Genomic DNA, 26,495 nt, shown 5'->3' with positions numbered 1-26,495 from the left:
CCTCGGCCCAGCCCCGTGTGTGTGCACGTGTGTAGGGGTGTCGACCAGGTGGGCCCTTCCCATTTCCGGCTGAATTATAGAGGGTTGGCGGACATCCACACAGGGCTGTCATGGCCATCGTCTCTTGGGAGGGAGGTATGGTTCATCCCATTCTACAGATGCACCAGAGACCAGGAGCTGCTGGGCAACTTGCTGGCAGCCACACGGCTAGTAAGCAGCAAAGCTCTGCCTCAAAGCCAGGTCCTCTGACGCTCTCTCAGGATCCTGCCCATTGGCTCCCAGGAAGGAAGATGGCAGGGAATAAGGTTCCCTCCAAGGGTCAGCATCTCAGAAAGGGGCACACACACGGGCACACACACACACCCCACTCACGTCGCGTTGGTCTGTCTTGCTCTCTCTTTGTCTCTCTCTCTTCTTCCCAGCCCTCCGTCTTCAACCAGTTTACCCCTAATGGACCATATACTTTATTAAAAATATATAGTTACAAACTCCATTGTCAGTCTGGGCTGGGCCTGGGGGTCCAGAGGGACCACAGGAAGGGATGGGCCCTCATCCTGCCCCTTGGGGTCCCGCCTCTGCGCTCAGACCCACCACCATCCAGGGGCCAAGATGGCTGGCTTTGAGGGCCTCCGGGGAGCAGCCAGGGGCAGGGGAGGGGCTAGGTTGCCGGGCCGGGGGGAGGAGGAGGGGTGCACAGAGAGGGGCCACATCCCCGCGTCCTGCAGGTACAAATGCGGAAGGTGGGTTTGGTGCCTCCGTCTCTCTCCATTTATAGATATTTACAAAAGAAAGTCATGAGCAACAGGCCACAGTCATGCAAAAGAAACGCACCCCCCTCCCTCCCTCCCCTGAGATGAACCCCCTGCCCACCCCAGAACACCATGATGCCCACCCCCCAGCAGTCCAGCCGCCTTCCCCAAGGTTCTGAGAGCAAAGGGGGCATGTCCTTGAAGGGTCAGTGGGGAAAGGGTGGTGGGTCTGGGGTCCCCAAGCCACCAGTGGGTAGGTGCTGGGGACCCGGGCTGACAGGGTGGAGGGTATCCTGGCCCTTCCCAGGCCTGGGCTCTGGAGTCAGTAGGAAGGGACTTTGAAGTCCAGTCTTTGAAGCCCCCACTTCCCTCCAGAAGGTCCAGGGAACCAGGGTCAGCTCTGTCCTGAGTGTGGAGGGGTGTCCTGGCGTCCCACCCCCAGCAGAGGCTCTTGTGGGAAGCAGTCAGCACAGGGCCCGGAGGTCAGATGGCAGACTCCCTGCGGTAGGAGATGTTGTCCAGCGGAAGGGTGGCTTGCATGCGCTCCAGATCCAGGTGGCTGCCAAACTCCAGCATTCGGATGATGCCCGCCTCCTCCTTGGAGCCCGCCTCCAGACCCAGGCCCGCGGCCACCGCGGCAGCGGCCGCTGCCTCCTCCTCCATCTCCTCTTCCTCCTGGCTCATGAGAGCCAGCTCGTTCTCGTAGCAGAAGGCACTGGGCGGGGGCGGCGGGGCGGGCAGCACGGTGATCTTGCTCTCCTGCAGCTCCCGGGCGGAACAGCAGGGCGTGCCGGCCACCTCGTAGGTCTTGTGGAAGCGCGAGTAGTCCACCTTGTAGTGACTCTTCTCCTCAAAGACCACGGGCTCAAAGCGGTGGCCCCACAGGATCTCACTGGCCAGGTAGGAGCTGCGGGCCTGGGTGGTCATGGCGGTGGCCTCCACCATGCCTTCGAGAATCACCACGATCTCAAAGTCCTCCGACTCCAGCTCCTCTTTGCCCATGCCGTAGAGCGGGCTGTCCTCATCAATCTCGTGGACGATGATGATGGGTGACACCAGGAAGATGCGGTCCAGGCCGATGTCATAGCCCACGTTGAGGTCCCGCTGATCCAGCGGCAAATACTCGCCCTCCTGGGTCATATAGGGCTTGATGAGCTGGGCCCGCACGTGGGCCTCCACGATGTGGCTCTTGCGCAGGTTGCCCACGCGCCACATCAGGCAGAGCTTGCCGTCACGCACCGAGATGACCGCATGGTGGCTGAACAGCAGCGTCTGCGCCCGCTTCTTGGGCCGAGCCATCTTGGCCATGATGGTGCCGATCATGAAGGAGTCAATGACACAGCCCACGATGGACTGGACCACCACGGCGATGACCGCCAGCGGGCACTCCTCCGTCACGCACCGGAACCCATAACCGATGGTTGTCTGCGTCTCCACTGAGAATAGGAAAGCACCCAGGAAGCCATTCACGTGCATGATGCAGGGTTTGGGGGCCACCGGGGCAGCCCCACCGCTGCCCACCGGGGCCCCGGCCGCAGCCACCGCTGGGCTGGCCTCCAGGTCACCATGGAAGAAGGCGATGCACCAGAAGAGGAGGCCAAAAAAGAGCCAGGAGACAAGGAAGGCCGCGGAAAAGATCATGAGCATGTAGCGCCAGCGCGTGTCCACGCAGGTGGTGAAGATGTCCGCCATGTAGCGCTGCGACTTGTTGCTCAGGTTGGCGAAGTAGACGTTGCATTGGCCGTTCTTCTTAACAAAGCGGTTGCGGCGTTTCCGCCGGGGCACGTGGGCCTGCCCGTTGCGGCTGTGCCCGTGCATGTCCTGAAGCCGGCGTGGTCACCTGGGAAGACGCAGGGCCTAGGGAGGAGAAAGCAGACGCGTGAGAGGCTGGGGAGTGAGGAGCTGCTGTGGGGGTGGGCTTTCCCAGAGCCCCGGGGCACCCGCGTCAGGGGGGCACCCAGGTCAGGGGTGGCAAGGCGCCTGTCCAGGGATGCTCAGGAGGGGAGGAGCCTAGACTGGAACCTGAGACGTCCTCCGCCCCATGGACAGAATGAGACAGTGAAGGGGGTTCTGACAACAGGGAGGGAGTATCGAGGCCTATGTCAGTGCCTCTGAGGCTATCCCAGCTCCAGGATTGGGGTCTGTGGGACCCGAAGCTGAGGCCACCAGGATCCAGGTCCCAGCCCCAGCCCCTCACTCTGCCCATCTCCAACCCTCCTTTGTCCTCTGTTCTGGGAGCTTCCTGATGCCCTTTTGGCTCCACCCTCCCACCATTTGTCCCATTTGCCCCAAGCAGATGGAGCTGTGAATGCTCTGGTCCCCTATCACCGCCTTGGTTTCAGCCTCTGCCATCTGGGATCTCGGGGGCTGGACATTCTCCTGTGCTGTCCAAAACGGCAGCCACTGGGCACCAGTGGCTCTTACATTTAATTAAAATTAAGTCAAATTTTGACCTCGGTTTCCCAGCTGCACTAGCCACATTTCAAGTGCTTAGTAGCTACAGGTGGAAATGGCCACCATACTGGACAGAGCAGATATAGGGCATTTCCATCCTCGCAGAAAGTGTGACTGGACAGTGCTGGGACCCACAGCCTCTCCTTGGCTCCTGTCCTGTCCCCAAACTTGTTGGGAGCAGCGGTAGGTGAACACTCCACTGGTAGTGATCATGATGGAGGAAGGGGAGCCTCCAGCTTTGGTTCCCGTGTAGGCATCGCTGTTCCTATGTCACAGGTGAGGGAACAGGGGCTCAGAGAGGGGAAATGACCTACCCAAGGCCACACAACTTGTAAGTGGGTCCAAACCCAGGTGTGTCTAACTCTTCAGCTCCCAGGTGCTGTCAACATTGATGAGTTCATGGTGTGGGGACCCCGAGTCGGGGAGGCAGACACATCCACTGTCGAGCTCTGTCCCCTTGGACAACTCACTTCACCTCTCTGAGCCTCAGTTTCCTCATCTGTAAAATGAGGATCAAAACTCCACCTCACAGGACCCGAGGAGATAGTAAGTGCTTGTTTGAAACCAGTCGCCCTCCTGCCTTCCTTCCCGCTTCCCGGGAGCGGGAGAAGCTGGTGAGAGGCAGTTGTCGCCTGTCAGCATCCCCAGCTGTGCCCGTGGAGGCGGCCCCGCACCCCACCGGGTGGCGGGTGGCGGGCGCACCAGCTGGGCCCGTGGCGGGCAGAGCCTCCCTCCACCCCTCCTTTCCGCGGGGGCCCCAGGAGGCAGATGATGCTGCCCAGCGCCCTGGCGGCTGGCAGGGCTGGGCCCGGGTCTGGGTTCCCGGTAACGTTTTGGCCCAGAATTATGTAAGGCTGGAAGTTCTATTTTCTGTCCTATTCTTCTTCCTGATCTAATTGTGCATCTGTGGCAATGTTTATACACTTCCCCCAGTTCAGGACAACTCGGTTGCCGCAGCAACCGGTGCGCGCCAACGCTGTAATTTAGAGATCAACAGCTTCAGAGCCAGCCTCTTCCCGGAGACACTCCCTCTCTCAGCCAGGGAGAGTGAGCCCTGCGCCCCCTCCCACCGTCACCCCACCCCGACTCTGGGTTCTTCTCCCTTCCTCCCTTAAAAGGAGCTCCCTGCATCCTACAGTCCTGAACTGAAGTCCCAGATCCACCATGTAACTTGGGCAAGTTACTCGGCTGCTCTGAACCTCAGTTTCCTCATCTGGAAAATGGGACCAGCGAGCCCATCAGTCTGAACGGGTAACATGGGTGTGCAATGCTGGCCCTCAAGAGGTCATAGCTTTAGCTAGGAGTGCCAGACCCTCTCTGCCACCTCCCTAGAGTCCCAAAGCCAGGGCTCCAGGTGGCAGCCCTGAGGGCACTGGGGGCCAGGGGCACCTTCTAGGCTGTAAATAGCTCTCAGGGAGGTCTTCCTTTGCTAAATGCCTCCCGCTCCGCTCTGTCCCACTGTCCTGAATGCCTGCATTAGCACCGAAGAAGGAACCAGAGCCTGAAGGAATGGAAGACCACTGATTTTAAGACCCTCATTTTACGCCTGAGGCCGAGGAAGCCCAGAGCTGGCACAGACTTGCTAGGGCCCCAGAAAGAGGCAAGGTGGGCCAGCCCTGAGCCTGTCTCCTCACTCCCGCTCCTGGAAGGTCAAGGTGCTCCTGGGGGGAGAGGCTGCCTCCCTGGAGGGGGTGGGGGTGGAGTTTGGGGCTGGGGGAGAGAGGGCCCCAGCAGACCTGGACTCACCCGCCACAGGTCTCTGGGAGAGAGGCTGGGGGGACAAGTGATGGCGACCTGGGCCTTTGGTGAGTGAGGACACTGAGGCCCTTGCCAGGTGAGGACCCTGCCCAAGGCCGAACACGAGCCCAGGGTGCTGGGGGCCCTAGTCTCCTGTCAAAGGGACGGGACCTGCCCTGGGACTGCATCCTGAGCTGCCGGAGAGGGCTGTTCGTGGGCCCCCTCTCCAGGAGGGCCCTGGGGATGAGGGGTGAGGAAGACCATCCCGCGTAGCTATAAACTCTTGGTCCTCGCCTCACCAGCACGGCCCACTGTTTCCCATTCATGAGTGGAAGCGACGGGAGCCGCAGCCAAGCCCCGTGCCCCAGGGCCAGCCCCAAGGCTCCTCGTGTCCCCACCCCCACACTCACACCTGCAACTTCAGTGCTCACCCCCAGCCCCTGCCTTGCCACCCCCGTCTCCCCATCCCCAGGAGCCCCACATGGCAGCCCAGGGTGGGGGACAGCTTATCCCCTGCCCCTGCACCTCCTCTCCTGGTCACAACAACTATTGCCAAGCCCCTGTGCCGACAGCTTTACCTGTCTTAGCTCGGGTGATGCTCAGAAGCGTCTGCTCCTGGGCTGTTGGGAGAGCTGCCCCAGGCACAGGTGCTCCACCCAGACCCGCCACTCTTGCCCCCCGAGGAGCCCGTGTGCAGACCCTCAGCCAGTGCCCCCAGCCCTCCGTCGCAGGGACCCGCTCACATAGAGAACACTCCCGTCACCAAGGACTCCCTCGGCCGAAACGACAGGCCCGCCCGCACCCACACAATCTGGGACCCAAAAGTGACAAGTACGAAGCTTGGCGTTGTGCTTTCATGTGACAACCACTGGGAGAGGACCAGATTTTCTTCCCTTGTTTGTCACACGGGGCTTCCTGTCCAAGGCACAAGGGCCGGAGGGAAAAGCGAAAGAGGGAAGGGGCACAGAGGCAGAAGGGGGCGAGTGGCACTGACAACTGCGTGCCAGCCTGACAATTGCGTGCCAGCCTCCTCTGGATGTGGAGGTTTTACTAAAAGAACGAGCGAGCGAGCACTCTGGTTGTCTAGGCACCTGTATCGGCTGCAGTTCAGCTGTGCTTTTCTGGGAGGGAGGGAGCTCTCGACTCCTCTGCTCCGAACGTGCCCTGCGAGCATCAGGGAGGAGCGAGCGGTCAGCACATTTCTAGGCTGGAGGCTCTGGGAGGCAGGGTTCTCTCGCTGCCTTGCTGGGTCACCTCAAAAGTCCTTCCACTGCCCACCTGGTTCTTCCTCCAGTCGCTGTCCTTTATTCGAAGAGGACATCCTGGGACTCTTTTCACAGCAAAGTTTCTTTCTTTTTGGGAATCATGGGCATGGGAGATGCTGGCTGCTTTTAAAAAATTGGAATGTCCTTTCTCGCCAAAGTGAAGGATTGACAATGCTGGTCCGGTTACCAAATTCTTTTTCTCTTTTAATTTTGCTGTGCTGTGGAGATCCACAATCTGGAGCCCCTAGTCCAGACTTCACTGGACAACTGGGGAAACTGAGGCCGAGAGCAGGGTTGTGGCATGGTGAATCAGCAGCTGGTAAAGGACGCTTGGGCCTCAGGGAGACAGTGAAGGTGACCAGCAGGGCCGTCCACTCGCTGGCACCCTCGCTATCCTGCCCCTTGCTGAGGAGTCAAGGAGGGCTGGGCCCTGCCTACAGGGGTCCAGAGGGGGCAGGAAGACCACCTCTTAGGTTTTCCCTCGGATTTTATGACCCTAAACGCCCCCTCCTTACCCACAACTCCTTTCTCAAAAGAAAAGCTGATAAAGTGGCAGCCTCGGTGGACTCCAGCACCCCAGGCGGGCTGTGAGGGCAAATCTCTCAGCTCCCACCCTCACCACTCAGGGGAGACACGACGGCGGCAGCCGCAGGTGAGCCTCAGCCGGGCCCTCCGGCCCCAGACAGCAGCGGCCGCTCGTGAGACCTGGGGCGGATGGGGCCTGCTCTCAGCCCCCTGGACAGCAGGAGGGAGGGGCCAGAAGGCCACACTTAGGGAGCACTCAGCCAGCGCCAGCCCGCAGGGCCCTTGGGCATCCCATTGTTATTGGGTGGGACAACAGGCAAGATGAAGTGACTTGCCCGAGGTCACACAGCTCAGCCATGGGGCCCAGCGGAATCCGCCGTCCTTCTCTGTGGCGATTCTCAGGAATCGAACACTCTGGAGTGCCAGCCCTCTGCCAGGCACCGCCTGGCCTGCCTCGCTGAAGCGTCACTGCAATCCTTTGTTCATTTAACAAGTATTTATTAAGCACCTATGACAGCAACAGCAGGGTTATTATTTCTGTTCCCAGCTGAAGAATCAGAGGCTGGGGTAGGGGCGGGGGGGGGGGAGGAGGGGGGGGTCACGCAGCAGAAGCGACAAAGCCAGGGTTCCGACTCAGGCCTAGCTGGCTCCAGGTCCTCAGATCACTCTGGTCCCCACGTGCTCTGCTCCACCAGGATTCCCTTGTGCCTCCCGCCAGTGCCCTGGCCAGCCCAAGCGCCCTCCGCTCTCTGAAGCCTTCGCTGGCTGTCCCGCCAGCCGCCAGCCCTGCTGAGCCCCCGGCCCTCACTGTCCGTCTCACCACTTGGCTTCTGTCCAACTTTGTGAAAGTACGTGCGGGTCAAACCCTCGTGTTTGGGTGGCAAGACCTGGTTCTCAGTCTCAGCTCTGTCACCTCCTAGCATGTCCTCTTTGGACCTCAGTTTCCTCATCTGCAAAATGGAGATGATGATAACAGTACCCACCTCACCAGGCCGTTGTTGAGGCGAACATGACACCCACTACAGAATAGAGACATCGGCTGAGGGTCCCACAGGGCATTGCAGGTAAAATGCAAAAAATGATGATGATGGTGATGATAATGACGATAATGAAGAAGATGATGACGATGAAGATGATGATGATAATGAAGATGATGATGATGATGGTGAAGGTGATGATGATGGCGATGATGAAGATGATGGTGATGGCAACGTAAGAGCACTGGACTGGGAGTCAGGAAGCTTGGCTTCAAGTCCTGGCTCCACCACTAACTTCTCCAGTCAGCTGCTCCTTCGCTCCATCTGCAAAATGGGCGACCGTAATTGCTCCCTGGTAGGAGGGTTGGGAAGATGTAATGAAACAAGGCGCCCAGCACAGAGTCTGAAATAAGGCGGGTGATCCAGTGGGTGTCCTGAGTCTGATCAGCCCACCCATCCCTGAGCCCCTCTTGGGCCTGGAGTAGGGGGTTGACTCTTCTTTTCCCACAGGGAGCACCCACAGGGCGATGGGCTAACAGTGCACCCCAAGTGGTTCGAGAGGGTGCGAAGACTTCCTTGGGGGACGTGGAAGGAATGAACACCACGGTCCCACTTCCCAGCCCCATGAGGGCACAGGGCCTGCCCTCCTCCAGCTCTGACGCCTCCCGGGGCCTGGACGGGGGCCCTCTCAGCTCCAACACACAGGGCTTTGCAGAGGGACAGGGCTCAAGGTCCAGGCGGGTGAGCTGTGCTCCTCAAAGAACAAAGGGGAACTGAGGCTGGATCTGGCACCGGGGGAAACTGTGGCAGGGTGTCTCCTCCTGCCTGTGCCTTCTGCAGGCCCGGTCCTGCTCCTCAGACCCAGGGAGGTCTGACTGACGCCTCTTCATGAATTTCCAGAGCCCACATCTTCCCGTCCCAGTGCTGTGCCTTTGACTCTGGAGTCTCTGTGCCACTTTCTGCCTGTGTGACCTTGGGCAAGTTACTTAACCTCTCTAGCCCCTGCACGCCTCATCTTTAGGTGGGGCTAATAACAGTCCTTACCTCATAGGATTGTAATGAGGGATACGTGGATCGTGCACATCACATGCCCAGCACAGAGTAAGTGACTGATAAGTGGTCTGAATCACTCCCAAGGGCGAACAGTCCTTCCCTCGACCTCCCCGGAATTTCAGAGGCAGCGTCCCAGAGCGCCCACACCCCTCCCGTGGCCCTGCCCGGCGTGTCTTCCCGCACCAGTGCCAGGGAGCAGGGGACAGACGCTCACAGGGCAGGCAGGTAGTGGGCGGTCCTGCCCGGCTCCCCAGGTCCCTCGAGCTCCCTGAACCTGACGTCTTCACGTGCAGAGGAACCGTCATCCCTACCTTGCAGGGTGGCCGTGAGGGCTAGAAGCAGCTTGTCGATTGTCACAGACGTGCAGGCCACACAGTGGTGCTCAGCCAACACTGTTTCTCCCCGACGCCTTCTTCTGGACCCTGGGTCCAGCCCCTCCCCCACTGGCCAACGGTGTGACATTGCGAAATCCACACAGAGAAGTCGGTATGCACTTCCTCTGTGCGGGCACTGTTCTGAGTGCTTCACACTGATCAATTCCTGCCACCCGCACCATGACCTCAGAGGAAGCTACCATTATCATCCCTACTTTAGGAGTAAGAAAACCAAGGCACAGAGAAGTTCAGCAACTTGCCCAAGGTCACACAGCTTGTAAGCGGCAGAGTGAGGATTTGGAAACAGGCTGTCGATATCAGAGCACATTCATTAGACACGCTGCTCTCCTGCCTCAAAGAAACATTGTCACATCACATGTTTCTTCCACTTAGTAAACATTTATCAAGCCTTACTATGTGCCAGGTTCTGTGAGGTCAGTTCTATTGGGAAAAGAGGAACTGAGTCATAGGACAAGTTGGAGCCAGGACCCAGGTCCTGCATTTCGGGTCCAGCCAGAGTCTAGACACACAAGCGACTGAGCTCCAGAGGGGCTCTGAGCAGCGTGGGGTGAACTGGCTCATTCCTCCCGCTCTGCAGCCCCTCTCCCTCCCAACCACTCAGCCAGCAGGTGAACAGGCTCAGAAAGCAGGTTCCCCCGAAATGTCCAGCCAGGCCTTCCGGTCAGGGCCAAATGGCAGGAGCTGGTGGCTGGAGGACCCAAAAGCTACTGCTCCAACTTGCAAGTGTGCCCTTTGCTGCATTGCCGACACCTGGCCCTGGCCCTGATGGAGAGCTCACCACTTCCGCAGGGGCCCCTGCTGTTGGCCAGACAGCCCCACCAAAGAGGTCACCCCAGACACGGTGTCCCTCTTCCCTAGGGGGATGTGAAGGCAGAGCAGATCCCCGAAGTTCCCTTTTCTAGAATAACCTCAGCTCTCTCGCTAGTGGTGGGATTCAACCCCCACTGCCTTGCTGTGGCTTCGGAGGATCTGGCCTGCTGCGCGCTCTTCCTCCAAGGTCACCCGTTCAATTACTATTTACTGCACCTTTGCTGCGGGTCAGGCACAGGCCGCGGACTTGCCCAGCTTCTGGGTCAGCTGGGGAGAGATGCTGTGCCCGTAACGAGCATCTGCACAGGCGGGCAGCCATAAATTGTGGTAAGTGGCTGGAAGGAAAAAAACAGCATGATGCCAGAGAGACGACAGGGGCTCTAGTAGGATGGGGGTCCCCGAAGGCCTCTTTGAGAAAGTGACGTTTAAACTGAGACCTGAGCAGTAAGTGGGAACCAAGTCTGTCAAGAGAATTGTGTGTCTGTGTGAAAGGGGGGGTGCAGAACATTCCAGACAGAGTTTGGTGTGTCAAGAATCAGCAGCAGGGCCAGGTGGCAAGAGCGAAGTGAGCAAAAGGGAGAGCTGCCCAGGATGAGGTCTCCGGGTTGGGGGTGAAGATTTCATCCTCATGACCATGGAAACAGGCGGCGGGCAGCCGTGCTTTGCCTGGTTTGGTCTTTTAAATTTTCACGGGAAATCTTTAAGACAAGTAGAAATAAGGGATAATGCAATAAACCCTTGTGTACTCACTACCAGGCTTAAGAAGTATAACATCCTCAGTACGGTCCCAGGGGCACCCCCTGCCCTTGTCTGGCCTCGGAGGCCTCCTCTGTCCGAGTGTGGAGTGCGCACTGGGACAGGTGTGTGAGGACCCCGTGGGGGGCACAGTGGAGCCCGGTGAGGGGGCTACCGCTGCGGCCAGGCTGGCAATGATGGTGGCTCGGAGCTGCCCCGGCACACTTGTTGTGGACAAAGAGCCCGCAGGGTGGTGGTGCCCTGGATGTGGGGCTGGGAGGAAGGGTGTCAGGATCAGGTAGCGGTGGGACACTGAAAGAGGACCGGCTTCCAGGATCACTGCAGGTTCTAGTGTGTTGTGGCCTTGGGGTATCCAGACGGAGACATCCAACGGATGCGAGATCCTGGGATCTGGGAGGAGTTAGACACGTAAGATCTCGACCCCCTGGGTGATGCTTTGGGCTGTGAGAGTGGATGAGCTCTCCTGGAGCGACAAGGCCGACGGGAAGAGAAGAGGGCCTCAGACCCAGCCCGGGCATCCCCTGCTCGTGGAGGAGAAGCTGGCACGGCAGATGGAGGCCAAGCGGCGGAGAGAGGGGCAACTGGACAGCGGCCCCCGAAGCCGGACAAGAGGGAGCTTTAGCAGAGCTGCCCGGCTAGCTCTGACCAGCCCACACCACCCGAGGCCAGCGGCCCACCTCCCTGCTCCACGCGGATGCCCTCCCTCCCCCACCAGAAAGGGTGAAGACTCTTCTTGGGCAGAGAGAAGGCAAGGTGCTGGGGCGGGGGAGCTGCGGGCGGGGGGCAGGAGCAGAGGGGCCCTCGGTGCAGCCCAGGGCTGCCTCCCCCTCCCAGCACCCCAGCCAGGGGTGCGGCAGGCGTGGAGATCGCTGCCCTCCACCCACACTGCCTTGCGCTTGGCCTCTCAACAAACACGACTCCAGGAGCTGCGGCTGCTGCGCAGAGAAGAGAGTCTCCCAGATCTTGGGGAGTGGGGGCTGATGTCCCCCCACTCACACAGGATCCCCTGGATTCTCTGCTGGGCCCACAGGCGGCACCTCAGAGGAGGCGTGGGGGAGGCAAGGAGTGGGGCAGGGGGTCAGCCGCGCGCCAGGCTCGCTCCCTCCCTTGCAGGGGGTAATTCAGCAGGGGCCACCCCAGGGTGACTTTGACTGCCTGTGGCACTTGGGTGCACCCCGGGACCTCAGCCTGCAGCCAGTCACGCGTGCAGATAGCCGGGTGTCTCGTGTGCCCAGACCAGCCTGGAAGCAGCCCGATGCCCATCCATGACTCGTACGCCACGCAGCCAGAAGAAAGGGAGAGGGAGCCCTGGAAGGAGGGGTGTGGGTCTCCAAGATGCGTTCTTCAGCGAAAAAAGGCAACAGCGATGAACGCTGAGTATAGTATCTACCGTCTGCATAAAAAAGGAGAGAAAAGAAATTTATAGATACGCGTATTTGCTTGTCTGTGCTTGTCTGTGGATGGAGACCCAGGAAACTGGTGACACTGGCAGCCTCCGGGGAGGGGAAGCAGGTGGCTGGGGATGGGGTGGGAGGAAGAATTCTCACTGAATTCCCGTTTGTGTCTTTTTAATTTTAGAACCATATGAATGTATTACCTACAGAAAAAAAGACACATAGAAAGTTTTAAAATTAGTGTGTACATATGTGTATTTTTCTGAGAAGAGTCATAGCATTCATAAGGTCCTCAAAAGGGACTGTGATCCCAGAAAGACTGAGAACACTTCACTTATGTGCTGTGTGGCCATGGAAAAATGCCTTAACCTCTCTGAGTCGCATCCACAAAAAGGGGAGGAATAACACCCACTTCACAGGCATGCTGCAAAGATGAACAGTGACGGTGGAGGGAAAGGTTTATAAACCGTAAAGTGCAGAACATTTTTTGGAAGGGGGTGATTTCCCGTCACCTCCCAACCCCCTCTTCCACCCCTCTGAGGCTCCTCTGAGCCACTGGCCTCCTAGCAGCGCTGACGGAGGCCACTGCCTCGCCCTCGCCTTCCTCCTTGAGCCCTCCAGGCCGGGGGCCCCGCGCAGCACCCAGGCTCGGCCTTGGCTTAAAATACCAGCGCCCCAATCACCCTCTGGAGCAGTGACAAGCTGGCGTCTGCAGCACATCAAACCCAGCTCTGCCAGGACAGAAGGATCGCCCCTCCCCCGCTGTCCCCATCTCAGGCTGTGACCTCCCAGGGGGTCACTCAGGCCCCAGGGGGTCACTCAGGCCCGGGAGTTACAATGTGGTATAAGGACCAACATCTAGTGTTTACTCCAGGCCAAGCCCCAGCCTCTCCTTTGGTCCTCTGACCCCCTGGGGGTGAGCCCCGTCATTTTCATTCCCACTGGGGGCTCAGGAGCTTCCCCAGGCAGACGACCCTCCGGACTAGGACCTGGACGCTGGCCCCACCCCTAGTCCATCCAGCCTGCAGAGTCCTCCCTGTTCTAAGCCACATCACTACCAGACGACTCCAGAGCCTCCTCCTGCACCTCCCTCTCCGTCCTCTCCTCCTGCAGTCCTGTCTCCACACGGGCTGAGGCCCCATGTCACTCCTTGCTCAGTGCCCTCGAGGCTTCCCATGGCGCGGTCCTGCCCTCTCTGACCTCACCCTCCACTCCCCACCCCCACCCCTGGCCACGCGGGCCTTTCTTCCTGTCCCTTGATCGCACCAAGTTCGTTCCTGTCTCTGAGGCTTTACACTGGCTGTCCCTCTGGTTGGGATCCTCCCAGCCTCGAGCCTTCCTGCCATTCAGGTCCTGATGCAAAGGCTGCCTCCTCTGGGCACGCCCATCTGCATCCCACTCTTCCTTGTGGCATGCCGGGACCCAGGCCAAGCCCATCGGCAGCCTCCTTAAGTGTGGGGACCTCGACTCTCACTTCACCCTGAACCCCAGTGCCGGGCGCACAGAAGATGCTTAATAAGCATCTGATGACTGACAAGGAAACGAGACGGTTTCAGCCTGTCATAATCCCTGTGAAGGACCCAAGCAGGGCGATGTGACAGAACGTGACCAAGGAGGAGCTATTTTTGTCACCGCAGTCAGGGAGAACCTCTCAGCGGAGGTGGCCTCTGAGCTGAGACCAGAAGGATACCTTCTGTGGCACTGGAGTGGGGGCAGCACATCCGAGGCCCCGGGCCTCTGCCTTGACCTCCCACAGGGCCCTGGCTTCTCCTTAGCAGCCCCTGGTGTCCTCCTGGGGTGAGCAGGGCATCCTGGCTTCAGCGCAGGGTCCTGGGTCCATGGGGGGGGCATGTGCAGGGCCCAGCTGCAGAGGGCGGGCAGGCAGGTCCTGGAAGGGCCAGAGATGGCGTAGGGGCACTTGGCCTGCTCTGCCTGACACTCCTGCTCATCCACGAGTGACCGTCACTATCAGAGTGCCTACTACGTGCAGGCAAAGCGCTACATGCTTACTCACCATTTCTGACCATCTGCCCAGTGGGCTCCTCAGGCCAGACACTCTCAGGCTCCGCTCACTCATCATTCATTCATTACCCTGAACACACGCTGAGCTGAAACGGCATCTGCCCCCCTGCCTGATGTGTCTCCACACAGCAGAGCGCCTCACTTCTGAGGGCGCTCTATAAGTCACGTGGAGGGAACCAACATGTATTGAGCGCCTACTATGGGCTGGAGGAAGAGCAGAGAGCAAGACACAATTGCGTGTCAGCGTGTGAGGACAGGAGGCAAAGGGTCTGCACGGCCAGAGGGCGTAGGGAGTCGGTCCCCAGGAAGATGTGGGGCAAGTGGGGAGCACAGAGAAGCAGCAGGGCTGGACCAGGGCCAGGCTGGGCAGAGTGGGGCCCAGGCCCCGGCGCGGGGTGGTTGACTGTGGGGCTCGGGGGCCTGGAGCTAAGTGGGCTGCTGGGCAAAGGAAGGGAGGTCTGAGGACAGAGCAGGGGCATCCGGGAAATCTCATCATTTATATCCTTAGGAACCGAGCATCCTGGACAAGAGCAGTCTGCACACCCGAGCCCCTGTCAGTGGGGCCCCCAGGATTTCCACGCAGGCACCAGCTCTCCAACTTTCTGCCCAAGACCCAGGGTAGGCGCAGACATATTGTACATCGCTACCCATCATACACTAGATATATTTTAAAAGCTGAAGCAAGAGCGTCACAAAATGATACTTACCCTCACTGCATGAAAAGTGCTTGAGATTTTCTAAAGAAAATAAGTAGTGAATTCACTAAATCAATTTTACAGCCACGAACGGGTCAGGACCGCACGCAATTTGAAAAACACTGAGCTGGGGGTGCCCAGGAGCTGTGGACGCGTTGACACAGGGACCTAGGGCTTCTTTTGAAGCTGCGACTGATCACGCTTGGGCCACGGGCTTTTGGGGGAGCTGTTGGAGGTCACGGGAGAATTCTTGGAACAGTCTTTTAGACCCTGAGTCACCTCTAGTGTCCGAAACAATAGGGACTCTGGGTTCTGCGTCCAATCCCTTCCCCTGGCCCTGTGTTAGAACCCACTGCTGTCCCCCTAACAGGTGTCACTCAGCAGTTGCTTGCATACCTCCCATGACAAGGGGCTCACCCCTCCTCAGGCAGCCACTAGAGTGTGGGGAGCGAGGCTCCGCTGTGCTTTCAATGTAGCTGGTGAGTGTAACTCCCTCCCATGGTGGGCTCTCCAGTCCCCTCTCTGTCTCCTGGCCTGTGGTCTCAGGGACCCAGGCTAGCTCTACGGTGAGACCATGGCCCACTCTCTGCCCCGCCCGGTCCCCTCTCTTCCCTCCTGCCCAGTTCCTGTCCCCTGTTTGGGGGGTGGCCCTGGAGCCCAGCCAGAGAGAGGCTCTTTCCAAGGTCAGGTGGCCTGAGGATCTGCAGCTGCACCGCCTGGCACTGGTGCTTAGGCACCCCACCCCCACCCAGGCAGGTCTGGAGGGCTCAGCAGGGAGGTGGGGCGCTGATACCCAAGACAGCCAGAGAAGCAGCATCAGAACGTGATGGCCAGTGAGCGTGGGGGCTGGGGGCCCGGAAACCTGCCAGGAGCTGCCACGGAGTCACACTCAGGCAGCTCATGTCAACAACAGGCCATGTCACACTCACAGGCTCACGGGATCTTCCCAGCAACCCACAGATGCAGGGGTACAAGCCCACCCTACGGGTCAGAGAATGGAGGCTCAGAGAGGAGGAAAGGCTGCCCAAGGCCACACAGCAGCCGAAGCACACCTGAACATACATCTTCTCTTTCCAAGCCTCAGGCCTCCACTGGGACCACCGAGGCCAAAGGAGAGAAGCTCGGAGGGCTGAGGGAAGTGGGCCTCCCTGCCTGTCAGGAACAGGCTGAGACCCTCCGGCCTCAGGGTGCAGAGGGAAGGGCAAAGTGGGAGGCAGGAATCAATTAGCAGAACCTTCTAGAGACGAGTGGGCTGCCCTGGGAGACGGTAAGCTCCCCAACCAGCGAGGTGTGGGGGACTCTGATACCCATGTGTCAGAGTGACTGGAGCCCCCTCTGTCCCCCCATGTCACCCCCAGTCAGGGCCCCTCTAGCTCTGTGCTTTCCTCCTCCCCTGTATGGCCCCACGGAGTTCCCGAATCGCTGACCCGGTTCCATCTGTCCCCCAGGCTGAGCAGCACCTTGACTCTCACAGGGCAGGTGGGCCGGGACCTCTTCCCAGGCCTACGGGGGGCCGGGGGAGGGGGGGCCGGGGAGCGGCTCCTCCGGGGAGTTCGGGGCGCAGGCTGGGAGAGAGACTTCGCTGGGGCATCCCAGAGGCCAGGTGGTGAAACCTGGTGCCAATTCTGCCACTAAGTCGGGGTGGGGCACACTCCCTCCCTGAGGCCTCAGTGTCCCCATCAGTGAAATGAGAGCGATCCCCCACGGTGCACACACCCTTGGCCTCGCTAAGGTCCCCTCTCATCCTTGCAGCCCAGGTGGAGCTGGGTGGGCTCCAGGAACAGATGGGGCAACAAAAGGAAAGCGCCAGGCACACCCCCCATCACCACAGATTGTCCCCATTTCACAGAGGAGCAAAGAGAGGCTCCCAGGAGGACACGGACCTGGTCAAGTTTATGCGGGGGAAGTGAGTGGTGGAGCTGGGATCAACCCCAGGCCTGCTGCTGCCCCTCCCCCTCTCTCCAACCTGGGGATTTTCCTGGGAGAGGGCGTTGGAGCCATCTAGGTTTCCTCTCCTCCAAACACCACAGACACAGGGGGTGTCTGAGAGAGAGGGGGACAGGGTGTCTGCAGCCCTGAGGGTGTGGGGCAGAGGAGTCAGGAGGAGCCCTGGGCTCCAGTCCAGCCACAGCGCTGCCCCCAGCTCTGGGTGACCTTGGGCAAATCGCTGTGGTCTCTGGACTCAGTTGCTCCGTCTCCCAGCAGAATGCAGGAGAAAAATCAGACACAGGGGCAGACTGGGGCCAATGGGGAAAGCTGGGGAGCATTTTCTCCATCGTCCCAGGCCCAAGGAGCACCTCTGCCCAACTGCACCCCTGTGCCCTGCCCCGTCTCCCCTCTGCCCTTCTGGAGGCCCCCTGCTGGGCCCACCTGAGCAGGCCTAGACCAAAGCTCCCAGCTGACAGGTCACCATGACAACGCCACCTTCTCCCCACAGGGCTCCCGCTGGGGTCGGGAACACCAAGGACCACGAGGACCACCTTTCTTGGAGGCCCCTAGGGATCCTCTCCTTGACCTGCCAACGCCCCTCATGGGCACCTCACCTCCCCGTCCCCCTGCGGCTGGATGTTCCAGCTGCTGTCTCTAGCGCTGGCCAACAACTGGCCAGGTAGCCAGAGGGAGGAGTGGGGGATCTGTCACAGGGACAGAGAGGGGAGGCCCAGGCTGGGAGAGATGCACCCTCCCTCCTCCAGGAGGCCCAACGGAGGCTGGGACGGGGCGCAGAGGTCAGACAGAGGTCAGACGGCTGCCAGAGGACCTCGGCAAAGGCTTGCTTCTCGCGAAGCCTCGGTTTTCTTATCTGAAAAGTGGGAGTGATGGTCCTCACAGGGTGGCGGGAGGGTTAAGTGAAATCGTGAACATAAGGCCCAGCACAGAGCCTGGCCCCCGGGGGCCTGTCCCCCTTCCTGCACAGGACCCCTGAGGAAAGCTCTCCCCGCCGCCAAGCAAAAGCACTTCTATCTGAGCAGCTCACATGTGTGCGTGTGAGAGAGTGTGTGTGTATAAGAGTCTGAGTGTGCAAGTGTGTGTGTTGGGAAGAGGCGAGGCACGGGGATGCAAAGGGAGGAGGCAGGGGCCACAGCCCAGCATCCCTCTCACCCATCTGCCCAGCCTGTGTGTCCTGAAAAAGAAGAGGCGTCTTGGAATCAGGCAGAGCCCACCAGTTCAGATCCGGTCCCAGTCACTTTCCACCTGCTTCCAGCCAATCACTCCCCCTTGCCGAACCTCAGTTTCCCCTTCTGTCAACAGAGAGAACTGCAGATGCCCCACATCTTCCGGGTCTCCACAAGGACCAGACGGCGGGCTGCAGGGGAAGAACTGGCCCAGGCCTTTGGAAGTGGGGCGCCGAGACCCAGAGCAAGCTGGAGCCCGAGACCCCCTGCCCCCCGGGCTGCACCCCACCTACCACCCCGTGAGCGCCCGTGTGCGCGCCCGCCGGCAGGAGCGCGTGTGTGACTCAAGGTCTATTCATAGCTGAGCTCCACCAGCTGCGGCGTCACAAGCAGAGGGGCCTCAGCCCATATTATTATTTCAATTACCATCTGAATTAAAAGTTTGAGCAGCGATCAGCCCACGTATCGAGGGGAAGAGGGAGCAGGAGAAAAATAAAGATGAAAAGGAGAAGAAGGGCTGCGCCTGGAGATCTCCCCACACCCCGAGGAGGGCCGAGTCCCCGAGGAGGCTGAAAGGTTATGCCAACCCCCAGGATTTCTGCCTGTCCCTTGCCCAGGGCCCAGGGTCCTAGTGGGGATGGGAGGAGCACTTTGAGATGACAGCCCAATGGCAGCTACTTTGTGGAAATAGATCATTCGGTCCAGATTCTTGGTCACATAGATGGACATACCAAGCTCAGAGAGGGTGAGGAACTGACCTAAGGTCACACAGCGAGCCACACCCAAGGCTGCTGGCTTCAAGACACTCTCTGGTTTCCCCTGACCTCACAGGCTGTATAACACTGACATCTGTGGGTGGCCCTGGGGCAGGACCACGGAGGACAGAGGTGGACCTGCTGTCCCTGCTGGTTTCCCTTCCTGTTCTCCTCTTGCTGTTTCTGAGGCTGATTCCCCACCCGCAGCCCCAGCCTAGAGCCAGTACTCTCTCAGTCAGTCCTCCGCCAAACCACCCAGCAGTCTGCACCCCCAATCCCAGACCTCAGGCCACCATCAGCCCAAATGCCCCTCCTTGCCCACTGGTGCAGGGGACAGAGCCCAGGCCCCAATCTAACTCTCTGGGAAGGTCGTTCTTTCTCTCTGAGCCTCAGTCTTCCCATTTGTAAAATGACTTCTCTCCTTGGGTGCATTCTGTGTCTTCAGAATGGGGCCCCCAGAGGATCCCTGAGGGGGTGTCATTCTGTGGGGGCGACAGACCATCTCCTGCCAAGCCGCAGCCCAGGGGAGGGACGTTTTCCACTCTTTTCCCAAGGAAGTTCCAGCCTGGCCCAGCCTCAAACCCAGGCTCTTCCACTCCCCTGCTGTGTGACCTTGGGCGGATCACACAGACTCTCTGAGCCATGGCTCCCCCATCTGTAACACGGGGACGGCAATTCGACATTGCGGGGTTGCTCGGAGGATTAAATGAGAAGGGATTTGCAAAAAGCTCCTAGCCCAATGTCTGGGGTGACAACGTGAGTTTCCTTGCTGGGAAGTGGGTAAGCGATGGGCGCTGCTTCTCAGCTCCTCCTGGGGATATCAAAGACTCCTGGGATTTTGGAGGTGGGGATGTCATTCAACCTCACCCATAAAGCAAGAGTCACCGGGTCAGGATCCCTGGCAGGTACTCATCTGGTTCTGTTTGAATAGCTCTGGGAATGAGGAGCTCACTATTTCACAAAACATGCACCGATGTTCCCCATCCTTCTCCAACTCCAGCTCTAAGAATCTTCTAGAAGCGGCCATAATCTTCCAGCTTACCCCCAAATCCAGCCTGTCCCTGCCTGGGACTGCCTGAAACGGGCTTTAAAATGAGCCTGAAAGGGAACTCTTCAAATAGAACAAACGAGGGGTGGGACTAATGCCCAGGCATGGTGGGGAGGGGGAGACAGGGAGCAGGAAGGGACAAAGGAGGAGGCCAAAGCGAGAAGTTGGCACTCAAAGCTCCTGGGCCCTGTCCGGGCTTGTCCACCATGTTCCACAAGGGGTGTGTGTCCGCCTGTCCACTTCCAGGCAGGGCTGGGAGCCAGGAGCCCCGGGTTCAGGCCTCGGCTCTGCTCCCTCCACCCCCAAACCATCTCTGTGACCTTGAGGGGGGCGTCCACTTCCCTCTCTGGGCCTCAGTTTCCACCTTTGCAAAATGAGGGCATCAGAGCAGTGATTTAAGCTCCAAGCTTTCCGTCTGAATTGAGACACTGTCCTACTGCCCCCGCCAGTGGCTGGGTTGGCCTGCCCCCCACCCCCAGCCCAGCGTGCGGGGAGCCACGGGGCCTCTGCGGGTCTGTGGTTTCAGGGCCAGAGACCCTGTCTCTTCCCCTGTCCCGCTCTCTCACGTTCAGTACCTCTTTCACGTCTGGTGCCTTGGAGCACTCTAGCGTCCCCATTTTATAGGTGAGGCGACGGAGACATAAGGAGGCAAAGTCACCTGCTCAAGGTCACAGAGAGCCATTCAAGCTTCAGGACTTCCTCTGTGCCCAGGGGAGCAGTGGGACTCAAGGGTGTCTGTTTTCAGGAGAGTCACAAAGATCTGCAGTGGCCAACTGCTCTCTATACACATGTAGACTCTGCACGGGGTGGGGGCGAGGGGCCGCCCAAGGTCACACAGCAAGGCAATGACAGATCCGGGTCCTGAACCCAGGCTCCTTGCCTCTCACGCCCTACCTAGCCAGGGGGATGGCAGCATGGTCTGGCCTCCTGCCCCAGCCTTGGGATCTCCCCAAGACTGGAGCCCTTATTCTGCCTCTAGGCCCTGCTTGGCTGCTCCCAGAAGCACCCCGACACCTGGGACTGAGGCGGGAAGAGTGAGCAGGAAGACAGGAAAGAAAGTTGAGGGTTGGCCGCGTGCCCCCAGCCCTCTGTCCCTCCCTCTCCTCGTGCAGGGGGAGCGGCGGTGATGTAATGCACTCGGCTTTGGTCCCGGTGCCAATCTCAGAAGAGAGACGACAGATTGCGTGAGCCAAATTTGGCATCCTAGGGGGAGAAGCACGAAAAGTGGAGATGTGGAGGAGAGGAGCGAGCGAGGAGCCTGGGGAGGCGCAGGAGAAGCCCCCTGCCCAGCAGACCCTGAGTCGCCTCCCCTCCTTCCACTCTAGCCTCCACCCGCCCCACCTCGCCAGCCCACCTGGCCTTGGGGCCTCCCCTCCTCACTCTAAGAGACCAGCTAGGCTACTCCCCGGCCCCTCCAGCCCCCCCAGCACACCGCTCCAGCTCCAGTTCCCACCGCCGCTAGTCTCCTGGTTACCATGTTGCTGGTTGTCATGTCGCTTACATGTCCTCGTGACTCAGTGGTCCCCGCGGAGGGGCCCCCTCCTCCTCACACCCCCCTCAGCACTCGCCCCCGCCTCCCCCAGATCCACATTAAGAACCAGCCCGCCCTACAAGCCTACACTGTTCCTCCTCCCCTTCCCTCTTATCCTAAGCTGAGAAATCTCGCAGCATCTCCCAGAGCCACTTCATTCTCCGTTCCGCAAATGTCTGTTAAGAACCTACTATGCTCCAGGATTGTGCAAGCCGCTTTCAGAGATCTTTAAATCATGCAGTAATCCAGAGAAGTCAATACCATCATCCTCACTCTCCAGTTGAAGAAACTGAGGCTCAGAGAGGTCAAGCCAGCTGCCCAAGGTCACCCAGCAGAAACTCAAGGCCAGCTCTGTGTGTTCCCAGTCACCCCAAAGGCTTTTTCTGGGAGAGGAGCTTCCTTTTCAAGGGGAACCCAAGGGTTCTTGAGGAATAGCGTCCAAGCCTCAGATCCTCCCTCTAATTCCTGGATGATTTTCTGCTTGGCTAGCCGTCTATTTCAGACCATCTTCCCCCTGCCCATCAGCTAGCCATCTTCCCAAAGGTAAAATGAGTCCTTACTCCCATCTACTTTCCCCAGGCTCACGCGAGCCCAGGGCCTGCCTTGGAGGTCAGTGGGGCAGGCAGTGGTGTCCTCATTCCTCATAGGGAAGTTGAGGGTCACAGATGAAAATGACTTGCCCAGGGTGCTGGTTCCTCAGGTAGCTGAGCTGATTTCTAGGAGCCTGAATGGAGGATATATGAGGCCCACTGCCCCGTGTGGAAAACCCCAGAAAGAGCCCTTCCTCCTAGTGGAGAACAGAATGGAATGTTCTAGGCTCAGCCCTCCAGGCTCCGATTTGGATATGGGTCAGCTCAACGGCCAGCAGCCTTCGCTCCTGCCATGTTGCACTTCAGCCTCACCCCACTATCCTCCTCCACCTTCTGCTCCCCTCATCCCAGGCCAAGCTGGGGCCACAGTGTGGCTCTCAGGTCCCCAAAGTCCTGCCAACAGCCCCTTAAAAGTCCAGAAGCTCTGGAGGTCATAGGACTGGATGTGGGGAGAAACAGAATAGAGATTTTACACTTACACACACACATGAACACACACAGAGGGCCCGGTTTCCCTCTGGCCCTTGCCTGCATGGCCCCCGGGCCCCCCTCCCTCCCTCAGCTCCCTGTTCCTTCATCCTGTGCTCTGGAGGCCCTCACCTGCCGGCTCTGCCAGCGGCCCTGCCTCTAGTCTCTCCACGCTCCCGCCTGCCATCTCTGCGTCCTTCCCCATCCTGGAGCCTGGGCCCTGGGGGCAGAAGTAGGATGTTGATGCCGGTGGGGGACACTCAGCACGCTGCAGGGGAAGTTTCCCTGCTCCAGGTTGTTCCGACCTCTTTCCTTGGGGATCCCTAGGGAGGGAACGCGGTCTGCGCCTCTCTCCACAGCGCAGCCTCCACCTCCGGGAACTGTGAGCTGCCTCACTGATCGGCTCCCCGTCCACCCCTTCTAGGGTCATCTGGCCCAAAGTAGGTGCTCAAAGACGAGAAGTGGGATTTTGTCCTCTGTCAGATCGCAGGACCATATGCAAACAGGCTGCAGTTGGGGAGGTGGAAAGGAGACCCCCCCCCTTTGCCACAAGTCACCTGCCTTGACGCTCCTCTGAACCGAACCCAGCGTGACAACTGGGGGTGGGTGGAGGCAGGCGAAGGTCGTAGCCGGGGCAGGAGGTCAAGGCCCCTTCCACCCACCTCTCCCCTCCTTCCTGGCCGCGCAACCCAGACCTCGACGCTCCCGACGGACAGACGGACAGGGCTCCCCAGCTCTGGAGGAGTCGCCGGACCGCGCTGAACGCGCGCCTGGCAGCCAGAACCCGGGCGGGGATAAGGAGCTCAGCGGGCGCGGCCAGAGCGGCCGGCCCAGGACACACAGACACGCACGCGGCCGGACAGACGGACGGACAGCGCCAGCGGCGGGCGCGGGCCCGGCTTACCGCGGGGCGGAGGGTCCGACGAGTGTCCGGGAGGCGGCGAGCGGGCGCTACATCCCACGGCGCGGTCGGGCGGGCGGCGTCCGGGCGGGGAGAGGGGAGTCCCGGCGCCCCCTCCCCGCGAACTCGGCGGGCCGGCCCCTCCCCCGCCTGCGGCTCTGTCCGCGGGTCTCCGGGTCCCCGCGCCTCGGGGCCGTCCCGCGCCGCTCCCCGCGGGCCGCCCAACTTTCAGCGCTGACCCGCGCCGCGCCCTCGGCGCCGCCTGGGCGTCAGCATCGTGGGCCCGGCCGGGCTCAGAGCGCGGGGCTCCGGGGGCCCATGGCGCTCGCGCCCCCCGCCCACCCGCAGGCGCCTGCCCTCCGCCGCCCTCCGCTGTCCCCTCGCTGTCACTCCGTGCTGTCCCCCGCCCTGCGCTCCGCTCCCTGGCCGGCTGCGCTCGCCTCCCGCCCCGAGACCCCTCGGCCGGCGGCCCGGGCTCGGCCGCCACCTGCCGCGCCTGCCCCCTGGCCTCTGCCCCGCGGCCGGTCTCTGTCTCTCTCCCAGTGTCTCCGTCTCTCCCTGCGGGGTCTCCGTCTCCGTCGCCCTCTGGGTCTCTCCCCTGCCTCCCTCTGCCTCTGCCCGGTCTGTCTCCCTTGCGCGTCTCTCTCTGTCTCCCTGCCCGTCTCTGCCCCTCTCTCCCTCCCACTCTCGGTGCGGCCCCGCTGTCTCGGACCCAGGCCCCGCCGCCGCGTCCCCGGCTCGCCCGGGAGCCCGAGCTCCCGCCGCCCGCGGCGCGCCGAGAACTCCCAACTCGCCGCCCGCCGCCCGCTTTGCCAGACTTTCGCCCCTCCTCACACGTGACCCGCGCCCCACTGCGGAGGCTGCGCCCCAGCCCGGGAGCCCCGGGGGCCCGCGGGCCCGGCCCTGCCCTTGTCCCGCGGCCCAGCCGGGCGGCCACGCCCTGCCACCGGCCCGTCGGGCGGGGCAGGGGCAGGGGCTGGGGGCTGCGCGGCCCCGCTCCTGCCCCGGATCCTGCCCGGGTTTTCCTCCTCCCTGGAGGAGCGCTCCTCCCAGAACCCATTCCGAGAATCCGCTCCCGGGTGTTCCAGCCCCCAGGGGCAGGTGGAGAGGATCCCGGGAGGGCAGCGGTGGGAGAGGGTCGGCGCCGGGTGCGGTGGCGCCGGGCCCCTCCCCTCCGCGGCGTCCTTCCCTCCACACGCACCCCGCTCCGGGAGACGCAGGTGGCCCTGCTGGAGGGACTTCACAATCACCGAGGCAGCACCGCCCCATTTTACAGACTGTGAGACTGAGTACCAGAGAGGGTCACAAGTTGGCCCAAGGCCACCCAGAGGTGGCAGAGCCGGACCAAACCCCAGTCTCTTGTTCTCTGCGTCCCCATTACTCCCAAGTGACCTTATAAGGGAGGATGGCGCCCTTCTCCCTGCCCTGAGTGTGCCCAGGTCTAGGCCCCACACTCGGGACTGTGGGGAGAAGACCCCAGCACCCCACAAGGGGCCAGCCACTTCCGTGACCATCCTGTCACCTCACTCCAACGCCCTGAGGAAGCGGGAGGCAAAGCACTCCTCCTCCAGTGTGGCGGGGTGAGCGAACACCTGCAGTCAGATAGCCAGAAGAACTTCCCTGGGAGCCTGGCCATCTCTGACTAGCCCCAGTTTAGAGAGGGAGAGACTGAGGCACCCCAAAGCCAGATTGCGAACTTATGGAATATGAAGTCTCCTCCAGCTCCTCCTTCAAGCTGACCCCCCAAAGATGCCTCCAACCTGGGAACCACAACACACGAACCCCGTGAGTGTCTCCCTTCCCCGCAGACCCTCCCCCAGAGGATCCAGTCCCCACTTCTCTGTAAGGTGTGCAATCAGGCCCCGCCGTACCCCACACCCCACATACCCACACATGCACCCTGATTCCCACAGGTTCCAGAACACACCAGATGCTCCACACCTCTCTGCCTTTGCATGTGCTGTTCTTCCTGCCTGAAATGCCCTGCCTCCTTCTCTGCCAGAGAATTCCTGCTGCTGTCCAAGTCCAGCCTCCTCACGCCTCCCCTGGGAAGGCCTCCTGAGGCCCCAGCAGAAGCCGTTCATCACCCACTCATTCATTCATGCAGCCCTGGGCACAAGTTTGGTTCACGTGAAGTGGGCTTGGGAGTCAAGCCAACCCGGGCTCGAAAGCACTTAGGAGCTGCCTGACCTTCAGCAAGTTTTTTATTTAATCTGTCTGTAAAATGGGGACCCTAACCGTCCCTCCCTTCACAGGGGCAGATCCAGTGAGGTGGATGCACAAGAAATGCACAGCTCATAGTAAGTACCCAATAAACCTGACTGTCCCGTCTCAGTCCTGCCTTCAACACTGCAGATGTCCATAGTGCGCACCCCATTCCATGCCCTTCTTCCTCATTGCCTTGCTGGGTCCTCACAGGCCAGCAGCCAGGACTGCTGTTCTGTTGCATGAACCCTCGGTGTGTGAATGGATGGGGGAGCTCAAGCAACCCGAATGCCAGGGCAGCAGTAGATGTGGGCCCGGTGCCTGTCACCTTCCCGTGGATTCCAAGCCAGAGGGTGCAGGGGAAGCAAATGGCCTGTGGTCTCTTCCCCTGGCCAGAGGCCTCACCTGGTGGCTGCCCTGAGAGTGTGTGGTGCCGGGGAAGGAGGAGGGGCGGGAAGGAGGAGGAGATGCAGACAGGCGCGTCTGTAGACCCAGAGCGTGTGCTTCTGTGGAGTCAGACCCGAAGCTAGGTCACTGCGCACAGGTTTTAAGGAAGGGGTGGGGGCTCTGGGGCAGTGACTTCTGGGAGAGGGGAGGAGGAGGCCTGGTGGCTGTGATGTCACAGGGAAAACATCTGGTGATGTCACCTTGGTGGGCCTGGGGCTGCAGCCTGGGGCCCCCACTGCTCATCTCCCGTAAGCAGGGTCCTGCGGAGGCTGAGGGTGGACTGCGAGGAGGTGGGGGAGAGGCAGAAAGGGTGGTTCCAGGCAGGGAGAGGTTCACGGACCCCAGGAAAAAGAGTTCTTTCTCCACCATCCAACCCCTGTGTGACTCTCGGCATGGCAGCTCGCCTCTCCTCTCTGGGCCTCAGTTTCCTCATATGTAAAAGGGAGGATGACCCTTTGAGGGGCTGTTCTGAGGATGATCAAAGACTAAAGGAAGAATTTGATATTGTCCATCCCTTCCAGTGTTCGAGTGGCTGCTAGCCCTAGGCGGGGCGGGGTGGGGAGGTAGGGGGAGGGATGTGAGACAGGTGTGGGGGCTGGGGGGAG

The 26,495-nt window shown here is 60.4% G+C and overlaps 1 protein-coding gene across 13 annotated transcripts; it reads right to left on the bottom strand.

Moving 5' to 3' along the window:
- Nucleotides 1–448: 448 nt before the first annotated feature.
- On the bottom strand, nucleotides 449–24,408 carry KCNJ4 (potassium inwardly rectifying channel subfamily J member 4). 13 transcript variants are annotated; one of them, XM_046646871.1, is made up of 4 exons: nucleotides 23,242–24,163; nucleotides 22,470–22,557; nucleotides 7,714–8,031; nucleotides 449–2,606 (listed from the first exon to the last, which is right to left on the bottom strand). In XM_046646871.1, exon 4 carries the CDS (start codon nucleotides 2,565–2,567, stop codon nucleotides 1,233–1,235), a length of 1,335 nt encoding a protein of 444 aa, XP_046502827.1. In that variant the 5' UTR covers nucleotides 2,568–2,606; nucleotides 7,714–8,031; nucleotides 22,470–22,557; nucleotides 23,242–24,163; the 3' UTR covers nucleotides 449–1,232. The 13 variants fall into 13 exon arrangements, with proteins under 13 accessions (XP_046502827.1, XP_046502824.1, XP_046502823.1 ...); XM_046646868.1 differs by lacking the exon at nucleotides 22,470–22,557 and adding an exon at nucleotides 10,182–10,300; XM_046646864.1 differs by lacking the exons at nucleotides 449–2,606; nucleotides 22,470–22,557 and adding exons at nucleotides 10,182–10,300; nucleotides 10,716–11,111 and having other exon boundaries at nucleotides 23,242–24,408.
- Nucleotides 24,409–26,495: the final 2,087 nt, after the last annotated feature.

Source organism: Equus quagga, chromosome 19 (assembly GCF_021613505.1).
Source record: "Equus quagga isolate Etosha38 chromosome 19, UCLA_HA_Equagga_1.0, whole genome shotgun sequence".
Taxonomy (NCBI): Eukaryota; Metazoa; Chordata; class Mammalia; order Perissodactyla; family Equidae; genus Equus; species Equus quagga.
The sequence above is the reverse complement of the archived record's forward strand: the minus strand, read 5'-3'. Positions and strand labels throughout refer to the sequence as shown.